This window comes from Aotus nancymaae, unplaced genomic scaffold, assembly GCF_030222135.1.
Source record: "Aotus nancymaae isolate 86718 unplaced genomic scaffold, 86718_ANA_hifiasm-v0.15.2.pri h1tg000001l, whole genome shotgun sequence".
NCBI lineage: Eukaryota > Metazoa > Chordata > Mammalia > Primates > Aotidae > Aotus > Aotus nancymaae.
Genome location: NW_026988412.1, coordinates 12,477,625 through 12,499,333, shown reverse-complemented (window position 1 = coordinate 12,499,333; position 21,709 = coordinate 12,477,625). Strand labels below are relative to the sequence as shown.

The following is a 21,709-nucleotide window of genomic DNA, read 5'->3' as shown; positions in this document are numbered from 1 at the left end:
GTATGAATGAGGGCCTGACTGTGTCAGTATAATCTGTTTCAGGGCAAAGATATGTGATGTTAAATATGTACTATGCATGGCTTTTCCAATTTCAACAGTGAGCAAAACCCAAAAGTGTGAAAATTAACTTGATCTTGATTAAGAGTTATTATTTCCACCTGATATCAGATCAATTGACATGATCACTTTCTGGGTTTTCTCAGTTAATTTTCATGACTTATTGTTCAGTTCAAATTTAATATTAGGTCACACATAGCTGGCTTCCTAGGTCATCATATTTACAAACTATTCATGAGAAAATCTTTGGAAATGAATTGTCTCTACAATGAGATTTTTTCCATACTGAACTCTGGGAAATTTAAGTGCTTCCATGTAGACTTATTAGTAGATAGTGACATCTCATTAGTTATTTGTACCTGTTTAATATATTGCAAATTTTTAATAGATCAAAAAGGCAAATAAAAGCATTTTTATTCATTATTTGGTCAATCCAATGAAATCTCCCAAATAATAACAGATTCCATTAGATTCCGTTATTTCTTTTCTTGGTGGTTGATGGTTCCCAAGTCAACAGCTGAAGGAGAGGCATCACGGTGTAAGGGAAAGGGCATTCACTTAAACCCAGACATTCTTAGAGTTCGTGACCCCACTTCTACCACATATTATTCTGTGGCTTTGGATAAGTCACTTAACCTGTTGAAAATTTAGTTTTGCATGAACATCACTCTCCATTACATGAGTGAAGATTGAGTCACTGAGAATGAACAGATTTCTGCACACTGTACAATTCTGAGAGTTCATTCTGCTCATATCTTCCATTTTTTGCTAACTTCTATCCCCAAGTTGTTCCAAGAGCTTTTTCACAACACATTGCCAAGCCTCTGACCTTCCCTTTCTTGCCTATCCCCATTCTGTTATCTCCCTTTTCAGCTACTTCATCAAGAGAGGAGCTGAGAATCTGGCATCTGAGCAAAACCGTTACCTTGGAGAACACTACAAGGCCATTGCTAATTTTATCTTCGCCTTTAATGTACGAATGGGAAGATTTGTTTTTACCTTTAATAATAAGATATCCTAAGTAGAAGGACACGTGGGTGCTGTTAAGTCTTAGTTCTATGAAGGTAGAGACTATGTTTTATTCCTTGTGATATCCAGGACTTGGCAAATACATAGTATTTATTCAAACATTTGTTGAGGTTATTAGTCGATCCAAAATGCATTTAGTTGTTCAGAGATGCCAAATCTTGCTCAATATTTAGTCTGTGTTTTAGTATTGACCCAAACCTTAAACCTAAACAGAACTCCTCACTTATTTTAACTGGAGATGGTATGAAGCAATGAGTCACCGCTGATTCTACATACCAGCAGTACCTGATGCCAAATGGTTGGTGTGTTAATATAATCGTGTGCACACAACAGTGCACATATTCCAATATTAAGTAAAGTAGAAAAGTTTCAAGAGTGAGAGCATGCAGTAGATATTTCTCAGAAATCTATATGTGATTATCTAACCTTAGCAATTAGAATTAGGGGAAGGAAAAGGGGAAGCAGAATTCAGCTGTGTTTTGAGATTTTTTTTATATATGCCTTTTGTCCCTGTAAAAAGAAAGTTTAAAAAAGAAGAAGAGCATGGAGGAGGAAAGGGAAATGGAAAAATATGAAAAGAGGAAAGAGATGGAGAAGAAGAAAAGAAGAAAGTAAAGAAACAACTAATGTTAAAAAGTTAGTTATATTTCAAAATCTTTGTTTAAAAAAAAATGCTTTGCACAGGGCGATAGAGCTCAGTGAAAATGACACCCTCTCTTCAACTTGCCTTTCTAAGTAATGTGAGGCAGTCGGGCCAACAATAGTGCTCCCCTCTACCTTTTCATCTCTCCATTTCCTAAATTTTAGAAGAAAATAAACCTGCAAGAGTTTAGCCCCCAAATCCCAGTGAAACAGCCATGAAAGAGAGAGACCAGTGAAAATCTATTTCTACTTTGATGATAAAGGTTGGGAGAAACGTGATAAAATTTTTGAACTTGAGACACAACTGGGCTGGACACACTTGGTATTAACTCCACCTCTTCCTTTGGCCTCAGGCCTTATCTTATTCCTCCAGCATTCCTTGAAATGGGAAAGGTGGGTACCCTTGCATGCGAGTCATGGTCAGGAGAAGCGTTAGCATGTCCACCTCCAAGAGCCACATCATCCTGAAGTTGAACTGAACCCGGTACAAGGGAGCTGAGGTACAGGACATGAGGCTCTGGCGACCGGGGCCATTTCTGTCTTTTCATTTTTGTGTATGTGTTTGTTTGTTTTTCTCTGCTGCACCAATAAATCGGTTTCTTAGAGTCTGATGCTAAAGAAGTCTTGACTCAGGAAAACCACAAGGGTAGGCTTCAGAAGACTCAATAGGATGTAATGACTCTCCAACAAATCATGTTACTATGCCATTTGATGATGATAGGAAGAAACAGAGCTCTGAAGATTCATGCATTGAGAGAGTAAGAGTTACTGAGTTTCAGGACTGGGACCCTGCAGTCACCACCTCCCTCACACCTGCATTGGTAAGAAACCCAAGCTACATCATGATTTTTGTTCTACCTCAGCAGATATTTTATGGTTGGAAAAACTGATGCATAAAGTGGGTAAATGCCTCCCCCAAGGTCACGAGACAAAGATAATGCAGTCACCAAATATTGTCCCCCCAGTTTCTATCTTACTGGAATTCTTGACGGGTTGGTACCCCCTTATTACAGTACTGATTTTAATATAGGTGGGTTTTGATGTTGGGTTTTTTTTTTTTTTTAAATCTTTTTAACTCATTTTTAAATAACTTAACTCATTTTTAAATTATGGAAATGTATACATCACATGAAACATAATTTTAATCATTTTTAAGTGTACAGTTTAGTGGCATCAAGTACATTCACATTGCTGTGCAGTGATTCATCATTATAACTTTTTCATCTGCTCCAAATAAATCTCTGTACCCATTAAACAATAACTTCCCTTTCCCTCATCCCGCCAGCCCCTGGCAACCACCTCTGAATGTTATTTTATAGCAAAAAGAAATATTAACTTTTGAGCTTGGTTTACAACCAAAAACAACAACTACATGCAGGAGGGAGGGGTTGGGAAAAAGAGGTTAGCTCGGAACTCAGTGTACTTAGAAGACTCTGTGAGTGTGCTGTGTGCTGTGTCTTTAAAAGACTCTCCGCCTCCCAGCCCGCCTCCTCACACTTTGCCACTGAGTTGTTCAGTCCCCAGGTTCCCTCAGTCCCCAGAAGGAGCCAGCATGGACAATCTCCTTTATAGCTTTGGAAGCAGGTTTGTTGCCATGGAGTTCACATTTTGACTAGAGTTGAGAAGTATAAAGGTAACCATTTGTTTTAGTTTCAACGATCTGGCAAAAAGATAGCCTGTTGCTCTTCTTCTGGAAAAGCCTGATTGGTAAGATTCCTTTAAGGACTCAGCCCCAAAGAGCTTTATCCCATCCCCTCACAGACTGAAAACTAAAGCTTGCGGAGACCTCTGAAGGAAAACCCGTCCCGAGCTCTGTCGCCTCACACCCATGGCTAACCCTGGAGGTGGTACTGTTTGCAATGGGAAACTTCACAATCACAAGAAACAGAGCAATGGCTCACAACGCAGAAACTGCACAAAGAATGGGATAGTGAAAGAAGCCCAGGTAAGAATCACTCTCCCCCACTCTACTCTGAATTACCTGAATGTTTCAGTATGTCTTTGTGAAGATATCTGGGGCTCTCCTAATTTAAAGTTCCACTTATGAAGTGTTTTTAGGTGTTTTGACTGTTGACTCTGCTAATAGAAAGTGCTTGGCTACCAAAAAGTTTAGGTGTGGATTAAGGAGAAAATTTCTTCTGTATGCAAAAGAGATTACACAGAGACACAGCTTTAGTCTCCCTAAAATAAAAATGTACATACTAGACTTTTGTCTCAAGAATTTTGTGGGGAGGGAAGAATTATGATGCCTCCAACTCTGCATATAGTTAAGTCCAAAAGACCTGCCACAACCATCATGCTTCAGAAGAAAAAGAGGAAGTGAAAGCACATTTTGCTGACATTATGTGGTGGAGATGGCATTCTTCCCAGGTCCATGAGAAGTGCATCTCTGTTTGAAAGGCGAGTTATTATTGGTGTTTAATGGAGCATTGTTATAGCTCACTACTTGATTTGAGGCCACAGTAGTTCTTTGAAATGTGACGTCACAGACAGTCTTTTCCAAAACATTTCAGAAAGCATGGCTCATTGTGACACACTGCACTCAGAAAACAGAACAGCATCTTTGAAACAGACTTGTAAATATTTTCCAACTTGACACTTTTTTTTTTTTTTTTTTTTTTTGCTCCTGTTGCAGCAGGATGTTTGCAGAGTATACTAGGCAGGAGGAACTCAAGGAAAGTCATCAGCTTATTGTAAGAGAGAGCCTGGGTCTGTTAGGTCCTTCTGTAAGGCAATTCCCCACTGCCCACAGGACACCACATGTCACTCTGAGCAGTGAGCTCATCTGCCTCAGGAGCAAGCCCAAGTAGTCAAACAGGTAGCCTCCTGTTGAGAAAGAGAAGTGGCACTGGGCGCCCCATGCAATCTTCTATCATTTGATCATCCAGAGAGCTGGTATCCACCCACAGGAAAGGCAGATTGTTCTAAGATCACAGAGCAGGTGGGTCTGGCTGGGGCCAGTCCTCCACTCAGTGAATTACGTTCATGTGTGCAATTGGAAGAGGCTAAAGAAGCTCTGGGGCCTGAGTTGTGTGTAAATAGGCTGTGGTCCCCAAAGCATTCCCCTCTTAACAAAAGGCATTGTCCAACCCTGGGAAATGTCTATCAGAAACCTCAGAACTCAGAATTGGCCTGTCCCAGCTGAGGATCTGAAACCTGGAGCAATGTGAAAAGAAGATGCTTAACTCTTGTCAGTTGTGTGAAGGAAATTGCAGTAATATCCACCCCTTATGCATCACTAATTGTCAATTCAGGCCACTATTCAAAATGGTCCTTGCCTCTGGAATGCCTGTAACTCACAGGCTATTCACCTATTCATCCTTTTGATTATTCTAACCCTGAGGGATATTTGGGAAGAGATGCCTTCATAATTTTCTTCCTTTTATTTATTTTATCTTGGTTTAATAATCACATTGTAGGTATGAGATTAGAAGCTTAGACAGTTACAACCACTCCTGAGTAACGATAAAACCCTGGATTCTAAAGGTTCATTATGAAGTGCAGCTGCAAGACTAACTATCCTTGGACACTGTGGCTTCCCTAAGAGCAGTCGAAAATATCGGGGCTGCTGTTGCCCTTCTGAAGGGCCAGCCAGAGCCTGTTGGCTCAGACATATTTAGGTGTCACTAAGCTACAATTGGCCTTCATTAAGAGCCTCAATTATGGCTTAAAAAATATTATTCAAAAAAACAAAAAACTTGGCTGAAATCATAGTGTAATAGGGCAAACAAGAGCTTATTTTCCCCTCCATGATAGTAGTAAAGTTGTCTTTGCTCTCATGTTCCTTGGCCACTAGTTTTGATCCTTGGGGCCCTTTAACAAACTAGGTCTGGACTAAAAGCCTTGCCTGTTGATAGAAGCAGTCTGCAAAGGCTTACAGAATCCTAGGCTGCTGGTCTCCCAGACACTTTCTGCCTGGCTTAAGGTCCTCTGGTGCAGCATCTAAGATCCTACCAGCCCCTCTAAATATCCTCACACCCTTTTTCTTCCCTCTTATTTGCAACCACACAGCGACATGGTTATCTCTTTTATATATCAGGGGACCCTACAAGTCTCTGTTGACAAAGGGTTCCCTGGCATAACAAACAATATGAAAATTACTGTTAGGCAGTGCTCAGGAGTCCTCCTTCCCTCTGGTCCAACATAGTCCGCCATCCCTGCTCCAGCAGGCCGGCTTGCTGCCCTAGTCTCAAGGCTGGCAAGGACCAGAGGCTTTCCATTCTAGAAACCTTCTAGATTTCCTTTCTGGAGCATTTATGGAGATTGATTATTTTTCCCTTTTTTTTTCTTTAAACTTCATATGCCCAGAGGATGAAAAAAGTTGGTTTTCATCACTGATTAAGTCCCTTTACTTGTTTATTCCTAACATGGCCTCCTCCCTCTTACTTCTAACAGAACACTATTGGACCAGAGGATTTGCTGTCCCTCCTCATGAGCATATCTACACTACAGACAGATGGGTGCTTAATGTCTTCATCTATGAACTTGATATTTCTTATAATTTTTATTGAATTAAAAATTTTTCTAATGAATAGGAATTTCCTATTCCCTACTTAATTCTATATAATTACTTGCAACTATTATCCACATTATTGCTTTTTAATTCCCAGCAATTATTTCCGACCTGGCCATAAACTTTTATCAGGAAAATCAAAACCGAGGAAGGTAGACCTTGTGTCTCCATTGCGTTTTCCCAGAAATAGTTTCTTAAGAGGATGGGGTCTGCATTTTCTTCTAGTAAACTAAACCTGCAGGATGAAAAAAAAATTGTAAAGTTTTCCCTAATCATTCCTTTCCTGGAAACAAAAATGTTTGGGGATTAGAGTTACTCCAATTCAAGGTTTATTGAGTTCTTGACCTGAATGTTGTCATATTACCAGGTATAGGTAATGAGCCCTAACAGGTTGTTGCTTTTTTTTCACCAATATTTATTAAGCATCTATTATTCTTAAGACATATAAAGATAAATAAGAAGTTTATAGTTTATCTGTTAGGAGAAAGCTTATGTCAACATTAAAATAAGACATCAAAGTTAAATGCTAGTACAAGGACAAGAGCTGTCATAAAGAAGACATAACTTGAGGACAAATGAGTGGTATAGATATTAGTACTAGAAGTTGGAAAAGAACAAAAATAATAATGAACATCAATGTTCTGCTATGTATCAGGAAGGACTAAGCACTTTACGTGGACATCTCCTGTACCTTCACAACAGCCCCATGAAGTGGTGGTATCCTGCCCATTACACAGATCAGGAAAGATAAATCACTAGGGAACTTCTGCAGAATTACAATCAGCATGGCCAGGATTTGAACCCAAATCCACGTTGTTCCAAAGCCAGTTCCTTTCTCAGTACATTGTAGGAAATCACAGGTTGGGGTAGTCAGTGACAGCTTCTCAGAGCAGGGAAGACTCAAACTGAACCTTGAGACATTATAATGGTAGATAAAAGAAAGAGCTTATTCCTGGGGACCAAAGGAGGAAAAGACAGGAAAGGAACCCCGGAGATGAATGTAGCACTTGCTAGCAAAGGGCATAAGAAAGGTCATGAAGCACACCAGGAAGCTGTGAGGCACAACAGGTCATATGACTTTTGAGAAACTTCTCTCAATTCAGTGAGGCTTCATTGCAGACAATGAGAGTCAGTGCTGTGCCTGAGGTGGTGCTCAGCAGATACTGGAAGAAGAGAAAGGATTAATCCACATTATGGAAATTATTTCCAGTTTTAGAACCATTTAAGCTGAACTTCTGTTCTCCCCACCTTTCTGTATCCTCTTGAAGCCTGCAACATCCTGGTACAGCTCCTCTTCTGCTGTGATATAAACTTCTTCTAGAGAATGAGGGCCATGACTGATGGTAGTTTAATCGTGAACAGTGGCAGCTGCCTAACAGCTGTATTAAGTATCAGTGTCTGTAGGGCTCACCTAGGCTACCCCCTGATTGAAATAGGGTCAATATTCTAATTACTAGGAGAATTCATAAACTAAAAGTTTTGGAAATCTCTTTCAACTGCTCTGAATCTTCATTTTACTCTTGTCTTTGGTATTCATTTTCTAATGTCTTTGTTTCTTGGCTCCTATTTCGTTAAAACAACCCCCAGTGTGACAAGGCTTCTCCATGAACTCCTCGAGGAATCCTCATTTTTTCACAGGTTCATCATTTGTAAAGCATTCTTGTGTGTCAGGTGCTGCAGTCATTAAGATGAAAATATTCTCCCTCCATTTATAAATAGCTCACAGTCTAAGTGAGAAAAAAAGACAAGCAATTATAGTATTTAATGCTAAGTACTGTAATAAATGTTGTAGTTATCTATTCCTGTGTAAAAGCTAGCCCAAAACCCAATGGCTTGAAACAACAACTATTGGATTGTTCATGATTCAGGCAGGGACTGCTAGGGATTGACCTTTCCTACTCCACATGGTGTTTGCTGCAGATCAACTTGTCTGAGCATCCAACATAGCCCCATTCACATGTCCCAGAGCTTGGTACTAGCTGTTGTCCAAATAACCTTGTGTCTGCATCACCAGGACACCCTCTGCATGTGGTTTCATTATTCTGCAGAGTAGTCAAGGCTTTTTTACAGGATGACTGGCTTCTAAGAGAGTAAAAATAGAAACTATAAGACCTCTTTTATGTCCTAGGGACATCTCTGCTACATTCTGTAGTCAAAGCCAGTCATAGTGCAGCTAAGATGCAAAGGGAGGAGAAACACATGCTACTTTTTAATGAGAGGAGCTGCATAGTCACATTGAAGAAGGTTGTAAGGAATTAGAGAGATTATTGTGACCATCTTTAGAAATAGTCTACCACAATGGAAATATATGGACCTTGCATGGGAACACAGAAAAATGTGTATCTGACCTAGTCTGGGAAGACAACTTGCTTCAGAGAGACCTTTCACTCAAGTCTCAAAAGCAGAGTAGTCAGACGTAAAAGCGTGGAAAGGCATTCCAGCAGAGGGAAAGGCTGTTAGAAGGGTAGAAAATATCAGAGCATTATGTCTTTGGGCAATGAAAGATGAATTCATGGTAGGAAGTTGAGGATGTTTAATGGTGAGAACCAGGTGGGAAAAGATTATCAAATGACTTTGTCTTAGTTTACATTTTCCAAGAAACAGACCCAGAGATAAAGATTTGAGTGCAAGAAATTTATTAGGAAGGTGAACCAGGAAGCACAGAGGAAAAATAGTGAAGTGAGGCACAGAAGGGACGGAAGCTGATACATTCATGAACAAGTTATCATTGTTAGCAACTGGGACTGAGACTTGGGGACATCTGGGAGACGGTGTACCACCTGTCTCAAAGCTGTCTAAATAAAACAAACAAAAAAAGGATAAATATCAACCAATTCCATCATTAAGAGATGCTCAGCACTTGTAGCCTTTCCACACATGGGCTGAGCACACTCCTTTAGCAGAGAAAGCCCTCAAGCTGAGCTACGGGTGCTTGCAGTAAGAAATCACCAGAATGGAAGAAGGTCTGGATGCACCAAGAGTGTTTTTATAGCCATTTATATGTGCAAGTGATGGAGGTTTGAGAAGAGAATTAGCATGATTAAATATGATTTCTCCCAACCTCTGCAAGCTTTATTTATGGTGACTTTTAGAGCCCTGACTTAATGGGCTAATCATCAAAGAAGACAGGATTATGCTGTTAAGCAACATAAACAGAGCCTACCCACTGTGCTCGGCAAAGGAGAAAAGGGATATATCGAGGGTAAATATTATTGCCATAATTTGCTCCCTTTGCATTCAAGCACGATGAAAAAGCAGAAACCATGAACAGCTTAGCAAATTTTAACTATATAAAAAAATGTAAAACTTTATGTGGCAAAGATATCATAAAGGGTAATAGGTAATGCATAAAAGTCAATTGGAGAGCGTAACTGAAGCAAAAACTCCTTTACAATAGCACCAAAAACATGAAGGAACTGGAAATAGATTTAAGTAAAGTGAAAATCAATTGGCAGCATGAAAATGCTACTGAGGGGCATGAAAGGAAACTGAAAATAAGTGGAAGGGCATACAACACATGTAGAGGAAGACTCAGGATGAAAAATGTGTTAATTCTGGTTAACACGTAAGTTCCTGTGTAAGTCTAATAAATAAATCAACGTAATTTTTGAGCCAGACAAATGACTTTGAAGTTTATGTGGAAAATTAATAAGCAAGAATAATCGAATAGACTATGATAAATAATGAGAATGAGGGCTAAGCACTCAGCCAAGTAGCAATCATGTTATACAGGAGAAGAATTAGAATGGTTCTATATTAGTGCATAAACAGATAGATAAATATTATAGGTAATTGTTAATCTATTAAAGTACTAGAAAATATCAATTTTTAAATAATGTTTACATAGGAAAAGTCTTTATAACCATGATATAATACCCAGGAGCCATAAAATAGGAGATCAACAATTTGACTACAAAAAACTCAAATATTTGTTTCTGCATGGCAAAAACAAAACAAAAATAACACCATGAAATAACCAAAAGGCAAATTATAGACCAGGAAAATATTTACAATTTGTATCATAAAATGCAATTTTCTTATTATGTAAATAACTTTTAGAAATAAATACCACAAAAAAGCCCAAACGCCAAAGAGAAAAGAATGAACAAAAGCTATGATAAGGGAAGGACAATTTGAAATACAAAATGTAAGGAGTAAGGAAAGGAAGAGAAAGAAGGAAAGAGAAGTTAAGAAATGGAAGAAAAGGAATATGCTAGAATCAGTTTCCATGAGAAAAGAGAGAAAAGTCCCTGTTCTCAGTTTGTGTACATAAACTGCAAAATCAAGTTGAAACTTAGTTTGAATAATCTAGTTATTTTGATCAGTTTAATAATAATGGTAAAGCTAACAAGTCAATTGTTGGTGGGTGCTACATGTCAGGTCCTTCTATGTAATTTGCTTCATTTAATTCTTCTAGCAGTACTGCAAAGTGGGTATTATTAGCCACATTCATATAGATAAGGAAACTGATTCTCTGAAAACCTCCCCAATGTCACACAACTGGAACAAAACTGGGACATAAACTCTAGACTATCCACCTTATCCCAACTTCTTCAACAACTGTCTGAGACCCCATGATGTTATCTGCTTTCCATGAAAATAGGCTAGAGACCTTTATTGAACAACTGAACCAGTTGTTACAACCAATGGAACAAAATACCAGTTGTCTAAGCTATCAATAATATATTTTTAAAAAGAAAGGTGTTTATGCTTTTACTGTGACTACAGATATTGATAGATATTAAGCTCCAATATCTAACACGTTAGCCTATAGTTAAATCTTTGGGAGGTAATCAAGAATATAATAATTATAATAATCTTTAATATGTCTTGAGTTCTTCAAAGTGCCAGGCATTCTCAGTGCTTTATGTTAATCATCTCATGCTATTCCTATGAGGTATTATTTTCAGACCCATTTTATAGATGAGGAAACAGAAAGTTTTAGTAACTCAACCAAAGTCACCAGCTTATAAGTATCAAAACCAGGTTTGGAAAGCAAGTTTATCTAATCCTAGAGCTTAAGTTCTTATCCTTTAGTCCACACTTCCCCTTAAACACAAGATAATGTTAGGCATGGAATTCATAACCACTTCCACAGAGCAGGGGCCGGCGGACTCAGCCTTAAAGGGCAGAGACAGTGTGAGTTAAAAGAATGGTGAGTTGTTTTGTTTTTTTGACTTTTCATTCTTAATAAAAATTTTAGCTTATCACAAATGATGCCAAACTGTCACATATCTGAGTTTTCAATATGCAGTATTACTCACTCACAGACACACCACATTAGTGAACCAGTATCCCAAGGCCTCACTTTGAACAACTCTAAGCTAAAGAAAATTGACCTCATGTGACTGAGTCATGTGGACACAGGTGTAGCCCCAGTGGGAGCTTGAGAGATAGTCTGGCTTTCAGGAGCTTTTTAAAGAGTACATGGCCTCCCTGAATAGAAACTTTACTTAGTACAATATTTTCTGGCAATACTGATATCTTAGACATGATGCAATAGATTAAGTGTGTCCAACATGTGACCTGCAGGCTGCGTGTGGCCCAGGACAGCTTTGAATGTGGACCAATACAGATCCATAAACTTTCTTAAAACATTATTAGATTTTTTTGTGATTTGTTTTTCTCATCAGCTATCATCAGTGTTAATGTATTTTATGTGTGGCTCAAGACAATTCTTATTCCAATGTGGCCCTGGAAAGCCAAAAGATTGATCACCACTGCAGTAGATGAGACAGTTATAAATTCTTTGGGGCATTTTCCATTGAGAGATAGAATCTAATTCTAATCTACTTGAACCTGGGCTAGACCTAATGACTTACTTGACCAAAAATGTGATGGAAAGGACAATCTGAGACTCTTGAGAGTCAGTTACAAGAAACTTGGTAGCTTGAACCCAGTCTTCTCAGAGCCCCATTCTTGGAATCCAGCCACCATGCTTTGAGGAAGCCCAAGCAGCCCAAGAAGAAGCTCAAGGAGAGAAACCAAGTTTCCTTGTTCTGTTTCTAGCTAAGATGCAGCACCAACTTCTAAACTGTGCAAGTGAGGTATCTTGGAAGTGAATCCTCCAGCCCCAGGGTATGTTTCCTCCAATTAATACTGCACGGATCACAGACAGGCTGTCCCTGTTGGGCTTTAATCCATCATGGATTCTTGAGCAAATAAATAATTGCTGTTTTAAGTTTGCTGGTGGTTTATTAAGCAGCAATAGAAACTGAACACATGGATATTACATTTCCTTAAAATGCCTAGAAAAGTCATTCTGTAATCTTCTCAGACTGTTTTCAATACTTTTTACATTTACATTTAAAGAGTTTGCTTTGACCACACATTTGCTATTAATCATGGGCAAAGATGCATTTTCATAAGCTATAAACTTCTGTTTTGTTTGGCATAGGACTGTATGCTCAAGCCTTTAACCAAGGATGAGTATCTGGCTGTAAAAGCCAAACACAATGAACCCAAATATCACCAATGCAAAAACACACTCATTTGAATATTGCAAAATCTGAAGTGTATTATTAATCCTTAAGAGGTCTGTAATTTATTGCATTGTCTATGAAGAAAGAGCTGACTCAATAAAGTGTATGTGTTCAGGTGTTTTATTGGTTTAACATATTTTAAATATATTTAATATCTATCAATTAAAAATTAATTTTATCCATTTGTTAAAGCTTCCTGGAAAACTTTTCTCTCACTGTTGAGGTAAATTGACATTAACTTAATTACTTGCAAGAACTTAACTATGCTGATTTTGAAACACATTTAATGTTTTCACTAAGTATTTAATGTTTTTCTCAGTTGGCATGTACTAATGTAGTTTTACTGGAATGCTAAAGTATAACAATCTATAACTTTACAACAGAAAGATTACTGCCACCATATTCAAAACAGAAACATTTTCCAGGTAATTTGGAATTCAGATGAAATATTTGGGAAGAAAAACACTACAAGCATAGCTCAGAAAAATACTCAAAATTATTCTCCACAATCTACTTTATCTATCACAGTGCTATCTGAATCCTGCTGTCCTGAAGAGTTTTGACACATTGAAGATCATCTGAGTACAGCAGAGGCTGAGACTGAACATGCCTAGAGGAGCTAGCAGGGCCTTGTGTAGGACTGTAGGAAGTAGTAAGAATGGATTTAACTGAATAAAGCCTGGTGTTTCCATAAGAGAGAACAGACTCCATCTTGATAGATTTTCCAATTTTTAAAAAAAGCTGGAAATCCAAATTGAGGAAAAGAGGTCTCATGATTACTAAGCATTGGCATCTAATTTTTAAAAATTCAAATCATGTGGATTTTAAAAAAACACTGCTAATAAACACCAATCTGTAACCTCTAAACTACAGGCAAACAGTGTGGGAAATAGACTAAAAAGTCCTAAATAGAGTGCTATTTTCTCACTTGTTTAGAAAAAATGGCTCAGAGAATTTGGCTCAGCTCTATTTAATTTACTTTATATTTTTAAAAAGTGATAGAGGAGTCTTCCATCTTAACTTTCCTGAGTTGATATATTAACAATTACCCACTGTACAGGTTTGAGGAACTCTCATCGCTGACTACATTCACTAGATTTCCTTCAATAACCTGAATCTAAAATACTAAGTCCCAAAGTGTTCATCAAAGTGTTAGAGACCTGGTGATATTTATTGACCAAACCCCATCTCTCAGATTTCATAGGCAGTGACAAACAAACCTTCATTAGGTGATGTATTTACAAAGTCTGGTCACCATGATTGTTCTCTAAATCTGGTCTAATTGGACCTTCAAAAGTTGCCCAGGAAAAACACTATGTACAAGTCTTGATATTCTCTTATCTATGAGTTATACCCAGCTCTTATTTGTCTGTCTTGTGGTTGTGAGTCTTTTGGAGTTCAAGAATTCCTTTAGAAGCTGATAGATACTTTCTTTTTCTGTTATTATTATTATACTTTAAGCTCTGGGGCTCTCGGGTACATGCCCAGAATGTGCAGGTTTGTTATGCAAGTATACACGTCCCATGGTGGTTTGCTGCATCCATCAACCCGTCATCTACATTAGGTGTTTCTCCTAATGCTATCCCTCCCCTAGCCCCTGACCCCACAACAGGCCCCAGTGAGTGATGTTCCCCTCCCTGTGTCCATGTGTTCTTATTGTTTAACTCCCACTTATGAGTGAGAACATGCAGTGTTTGGTTTTCTCTTCCTGTGTTAGTTTGCCGAGAATGATGGTTTCCAGCTTCATTCATGTCCCCGAAAAGGACATGAACTCATCCTCTTTTATGGCTGCAAAGTATTTCATGGTATATATGTGCCACATTTTCTTTATCTAGTCTATCATTCATGGGCATTTGGGTTGGTTCCAAGTCTTTGCTATTACAAACAGTGTCACAATAAACACATGTGTGCAGGTGTCTTTATAGCAGAATGATTTATCATCCTTTGGGTATATACCCAGTAATGGGATTGCTGGGCCAAATGGAATTTCTATTTCTAGGTCCTTGAGGAATTGCCACACCGTCTTCCACAATGGTTGAACTAACTTACACTCCCACTAACAGTGTAAAAGTGTTCCTATTTCTCCACATCCTCTCCAACATCTGTTGTTTCCTGACTTTTTAATGATTGCCATTCAAACTGGCGTGAGATGATATCTCAGTGTGGTTTTGATTTGCATTTTTCTAATGACCAGTGATGATGAGCTTTTTTTCATATGTTTGTTGGCTACATAAATGTCTTCTTTTGAGAAGTGTCTGTTCATATCCTTCACCCACTTTTTAATGGGGCTGTTTTTCTCTTGTAAATTTGTTTAAGTTCTTTGTAGATTCTGGATATTAGCCCTTGTCAGATGGATAGATTGCAAACATTGTCTCCCATTCTTTAGTTGTACATTCGCTCTGCTGATAGTTTCTTTTGCTATGCAGAAGCTCTTTAGTTTAATTAGATATCATTTGTCAATTTTGGCTTTTGTTGCCATTCCTTTTGGTGTTTTAGTTATGAAGTCTTTGCCCATGCCGATGTCCTAAATTGTATTTCCTAGGTTTTCTTTAAGGGTATTTATGGTTTTAGGTCTTATGGTTAAGTATTTAATCCATCTTGAGTTAATTTTTGTATAAGGTATAAGGAAGGGATCCAGTTTCAGCTTTCTGCATATGGCTATCTAGTTTTTCCAACACCCTTTATTAAATAGGAAATCCTTTCCCCATTGCTTGTTTTTGTCAGGTTTGTCAAAGATCAGATGGTTGTAGATGTGTGACATTATTTCTGAGACCTCTTCTGTTCCATTGGTCTATATCTCTGTTTTGGTACCAGTACCATGCTGTTTTGATTACTGTAGCCTTGTAGTATAGTTTGAAGTTAGGTAGCATGATGCCTGTAGCTTTGTTCTTTTTGCTTAGGACTGTCTTGGCTATGCAGGCTCTTTTTTGGTTCCATATGAACTTTAAAGTTTTTTCTAATTCTGTGAAGAAACTCAATGGTAGCTTGATGGGGATAGCATCAAATCTATACATTACTTTGGGCAGTATGCCCATTTCCAAGATATTGAGTGTTCCTATCCATGAGCATGGAATGTTTTTTCATTTGTTTGTGTCCTCTCTTATTTCCTTGAGCAGAGGTTTGTAGTTCTCCTTGAAGAGGCCCTTCACATCTCTTGTATGTTATACTCCTAGGTACTTTATTCTCTTTGTAGAAATTGTGAATGGGGATTCACTCATGATGTGGCTCTCTATTATTGGTGTATAGAAATGCTTGTGATTTCTGCACATCGATTTTGTATCCTGAGACTGCTGAAGTTGCTTATCAGCTTAAGAAGATTTGGGGCTCAGACAATGGGGTTTTCTAAATATACCTTCATGTCATCTGCAAACAGACAATTTGACTTCCTCTCTTCCTCTTTGAGTACCCTTTATTTCTTTCTCTTGCCTGATTGCCCCGGCCAGAATTTCCAATACTATGTTGAATAGGAGTAGTGAGAGAGGACATCTTTGTCTTGTGCTAGTTTTCAAAGGGAATGCTTCCAGTTTTTGCCCATTCAGTATGATATTGGCTGTGGGTTTGTCATAAATAGCTCTTATTACTTTGAGATACATTCCATCAATACCTAGTTTATTGAGTGTTTTTAGCATAAAGGGGTGTTGAATTTTATCAAAGACCTTTTCTGCATCTATTGAGATAATCGTGTGCTTTTTGTCATTGGTTCTGTTTATGTGGTGGATTACATTTATTGATTTGCATATGTTGAACCAGCTTTGCATCCCAGGGATGAAGCAGACTTGATCGTGGTGGATAAGGTTTTTGATGTGCTGCTGGATTCAGTTTACTCGTATTTTATTGAGGATTTCCACATCGATGTTCATCAGGGATATTGGTCTGAAATTTTCTTTTTTTGTTGTGTCCCTGCTAGGTTTTGGTATCAGGATGATGCTGACCTCATAAAATGAGTTAGGGAGACATCCCTCTTTTTTTTATTGTTTAGAATAGTTTCAGAAGGAATGATACCAGCTCCTCTTTCTACCTCTGGTAGAATTCGGCTGTGAATCCATCTGGTCCTGGACTTCTTTTGGTTGGTAGGCTATTAATTACTTCCTCAGTTTCAGAACTTCATATTGGTCTATTCAGGGTTTCGACTTCTTCCTGGTTTAGGCTTGGGAGGTTGTATGTGCCCAGGAATTTATCCATTTCTTCTAGATTTTCTAGTTTATTTGTATAGAGGTGTTTATAGTATTCTCTGATGGTAGTTTGTATTTCTGTGGGATCAGTGGTGATATCCCCTTTATCATTTTTTGTTGTGTATATTTTATCCTTCTCTCTTTTCTTATCAGTCTGAGAAGCTGATACTTCATAATGAAAATTAATATGTCCGGCTGGGCGCCGTGGCTCACGCCTGTAATCCCAGCACTTTGGGAGGCTGAGGCGGGTGGATCATGAGGTCAAGAGATCGAGACCATACTAGTCAACACGGCGAAACCCCGTCTCTACTAAAAATATAAAAAAATTAGCTGGGCGTGGTGACGTACGCCTGTAGTCCCAGCTACTTGGGAGGCTGAGGCAGGAGAATTGCTTGAACCCAGGATGCGGAGGTTGTGGTGAGCCGAGATCGCGCCATTGCACTCCAGCCTGGGTAACAAAGAGCAAAACTCCGTCTCAAAAAAAAAGAAAAAGAAAATTAATATGTCCATAACTGCAAATTTTTAATGTAGAGAATGTAGGTATTCCCTGACTTCCTCAGATCCCCAGACTATGAACTTTGGCTGTGAAATGTTGTTATAAAACTAGGCTATTTCTGCACTTACAATTCAACTAGAAAAACCAGCAAATAAACTGTTCTAAAGAAGACAAGGTAAAGGATTCACAAATTGATCCACCAAAAAAGAGAAAATCACACATAACATAAAATGATTCAGGCAGCAAGCCCCATGTATGTTAGACATTAATTTTAAAATTGTATTACATGGTGGGTGTGGTGGCTCATTTCTACAATTCTAAATCCTTGGGAGGTCAAGGAAGGAGGCCTTGAGCCTCAGTTGAGGCCAGGAGTTTGAGACCAGCCTGGGAAATATGGCAAGATCCCATCTCTAAAAAATAAAAATAAAAATTAGCCGGGCATGGTGGCATGTACCTGTAGTCCTAGCTACCCTGGGAGGTTGAAGTGGGAAGATCACTTGAGCCCAGGAATTCAAGGTTACAGTGAACTGCAATTGCCCCACTGCACTCCAGCCTGGGCAACAGAGTGAGACCTTTCTCTATATTTTGTCATTTATTTTTAGAAGCTTGCATTCTATTACATATTAATATTTCTTTTGCTGTAAAACTATTTTTATATACTCTTTTAAAACTTTGAAAAAAACTGAACTCCCCAGAAATATGTTTATGTGGTAGCTTTTTATATTCCAGCACCCCTTAGGATGTCCCAGGAAAATATGAACTCCTTAAGGAGGAATGATAGTAGAAACACCACTAGCTTTGATATCAGATAGAACTGGATTTGAAACCCAGTTCTGTTACTTACTAATTGGGCCATATTGGGCAGGTAACTTATTTCTCTGATCCATTCTTTATGAAGCTATGGTAAAGAATAAATGAGATAGCATATGTAAGATTCCCAATAAATATCAGGCCTACAGTAGATACTCAATGAATGATTATTATCTATTAACATTAGTTGGCAGTCACCTCTTTCTTCTCTACTACTATTATAAGACCAATCAGTATGATGCCCAGGATGTAGTAGGTGCTCAATAAATGATAATTATAAACCCTTGAAATCCTTCATCCAGTAATGATTTCTCAATCTTCATTTTACTTTACCTGTCTGCAGCATTCGTGAAAAAATAATCACTCTTTCTTGAAGCACATTCTTCTCTTTACTTCCAGGGTATAACACTCTTGATTTTCCTCTTTATTACTAGCTTTTCCTTTGCATTTTTGATTTCTGGTTCCTCTTCTTCTCTTCGACCTTTAAACAATGGAATGACCCAAGGCTCAGTCTATGCACCTCTATTTTTTTCTAACTGCCTATCTCTCATGAAGATCTGATCTTGTCTCATCACGATAGATTAGATAGATGATAGATATAGATAAGTAGATAGATGTGTAAAATAGGCATTTCCAACGGACTACTTGATGTATATAGATATATAAATGTATATGCATAAATAGGCATTTCTGACTGCCCACTTGGATAATTAAAAGACATATGAAACTTGACATGTCCCAAACTGCGCTCCTGATGTTTCCTCTTCCCACTCTGCAAAACTACTTCGCTTTTAGTCTTTCCCATCTCTATAAATGGCAGCTCTATCCTTCTTGTGGCTCGAGCCATAAACCTTGGTGCCATTTGTGACTTTTCTCCTTCAATCTATTCTACATTCTATCTTTCAGTAAAACATGAGCCTGCCTTCACAGCACATCCAGAATCTGACCACTTCTCACCTTTCCCTCGCAACTCCTTGGTCTTAGCCATCATTATCTCTCACCTAAAATATTGTAGGAGCTCCATCTGTTTTCTCTGTATTCCACTATCTATTGCTGCATAACAATCCAGCCCAACACACAGTGGCATAAAACTATGATTTTATTATGCTCATAGATTCTGCTGGTCAGGAATTCAGAAAATGTACAGCGAGGACAGCTCTCCCCTGCTCCATGGTGTCTAGGGCCTCAGCTGGGATGACTCAGGTGGCAGGACTGGAGAAGCTGGGCCAGGAGGGTCCACTTTCCAGATTGCATCCTCACTCTCACACCTGACACCTGGGCTGGGAAGGCCAAAGGGTGGAAAAAGCTGGGACTGTGGACTGGATCAATGCAGCCATAAACCAGCCCACCAGGGTCAAGGGAAAGGGACTAGCCTGTCTCTAAATGGGAAGAGTTGCAAAAAATTCATAAGCATGTTTTAAAAACCACCATGCCCTGTTTCTACCTTGCCCTCCCCTCTGCCACAATCCACTAGACTCTTCTCAATACAGCAGCCAGTGCTCCCACTGAAATAAAATCCAGAGATGTCACTCTTCCCCCCAAATCCTTCTCATGGCTCCCATTTCACTCACAGCAAAAACCAAAATACTTACAATGACCGCAAGGCCCCACAGCCTGGCCAGATCATCTCTGACTCATCTCCTGCTACTTTCCCTGAGTTCGCTCTGTCCCAGCTACACACCCTCCTCACTGTTCCTGGAGCTGGCCACCCATGGCGTCCTCCCACCTGCAACACTTGCATTTGTACTTCCTCTTCCCTCATCCTGGAACACCCTTTCCCCAGACATCCACAGGGCTCACCCTTCTCCCACTTCAAGTCTTCACCCACATAGCCGCCTTCTCTGTGAGACTCAGGCTCACGATGCTTTTTAAAATTGCAAACCTCCTCACTTCCTGACCCCTTTCCTGCTTAATTGTTTTCTTTACCACTTAACACTATCTGCACACACACACACACACACACACAGACTCACACATATACCTACACACATAAACACACATGAGTGCACACGTTAATTTATTTCCTATCTGTTGCCTCCGCTTTTAGACTGTGAACTCTACCTGGGCAGGAATTCCTGTCTTGTTCACTGCTAAATCCCCAATACCTAGACCAGAGCCTGAATGTAATAGGAACTCAATAATATTTTCAGAATGAATAAAGACAATTTTTACTAATCTCTTCTTTGCAAGAACTCCCATTTCACATGCCTAGATCTCTGAGAGACTAAGAAAGCTCTGCTCATATGATCCACGGACTTCTTTGTAAACTTCTAAGTACATAACCTCTTATTAACAGATTTCCTAAACTTTGTTGAACGGCGTGGCTACTACTTACTACCATCTTTTTAAAAATCACTAAATCACTGGATTATTTTGGGGACCAGGTAGCAACATGCTTCTGTATTGCAATCCAGATATGACAGACTCCAAGCTTGATGGTAGGGAGCATGCTTTAAGCAAGTGGAACTTTTTGAACAAAACGAAAATAGAAATAAAATATTAATTCATCGAGATCATTCCTGCTGCCTCTTAGCAGGAGATGAAACATTCCTGGATTAGAGGTAAAATGACTAATCTCGCAAGGTGTATAGGGCTGTCATCAGCTTCTAATAAAATTCTGCATTCTCAGAGTCGAGTGTCCAAGAAAATAAGTATGATCTGTTTTTCCATCAATGACCCTATATATGAGATGACTTTAAAACTTTTGTTTAACAAACTTTTACACTGCACTACATGTTAAGAACTTTACAAATACTAACTCAGTTGACCCTCACAACAACCATGTGAGATTGATACTGTTATTATAATCATTTTTAGATGAGTAAACTGATTCATACAAAAGTTAAGTAATTAAACTTGCCTGAGATCAAACATGTGGTTAGCAGTGCAGTCTAGTCACAGAGCCTATCTGTTTATCACTAGACAAAATGCCCTTTCCTCCAACATTTTATTGTAAATATTTGCACATTTATAGACAACCTTAAATAATTCTACCATATCTACTACCTAGATTCTACAGTTACCATTTTACTATGCGTTTATTACATCTCTACCTATCTATCCATATGTTTTACGCATCTCAAACGAAGTTGTGGAATAAATACACTTCACTTCTAAACCCCTCAGCATCCATACCATTAACTTCAATATTTTTCTACAGGTTTTTCTTTCTTTTGAGGTAAAACTTACATACAATGGAATGTATAAATCTGAAGAATATCATTCAGTGAGTTTTGACCTACAGTGGCTTTTGATTACTTTTCGGATAAAGTTTTATACCACAGTTTTGACTGTGGAAAGATGAACTAAAACAGTTCACTTAGAGTTTAATCTCTGCAGAAGAGAACTGGCTAATGCGTGAATCAGCATCTAATGAAATAAAGAGGGCTTACCAGAAGGCTGTCTGCTAGAGAAATTCCCCACTACATACTCATAATTCCACAGGGATAAGGAGCTAGTTTCCTTCTTGTCTTTCGTATAATCTCTCTAGCAGGAAAGGAACTTAGTT

At 38.6% G+C, this 21,709-nt stretch overlaps 1 protein-coding gene across 3 annotated transcripts in view; it reads left to right on the top strand.

Annotated features, from left to right (window-relative positions):
• The first annotated feature begins 3,266 nt into the window (after positions 1 to 3,266).
• SPTLC3 (serine palmitoyltransferase long chain base subunit 3) overlaps positions 3,267 to 21,709 on the top strand; it is a 157,418-nt gene continuing 138,975 nt past the window's right edge. For 2 of the 3 annotated variants that reach the window (XM_012475012.2, XM_012475022.2), the window contains exon 1: positions 3,267 to 3,673. In XM_012475012.2, coding sequence (XP_012330435.1) covers positions 3,557 to 3,673 — 117 coding nt within the window. In that variant the 5' untranslated portion in view covers positions 3,267 to 3,556. The remainder of the gene's footprint in view (positions 3,674 to 21,709) is intronic. The other variant, XM_012475016.2, reaches the window with a different exon arrangement.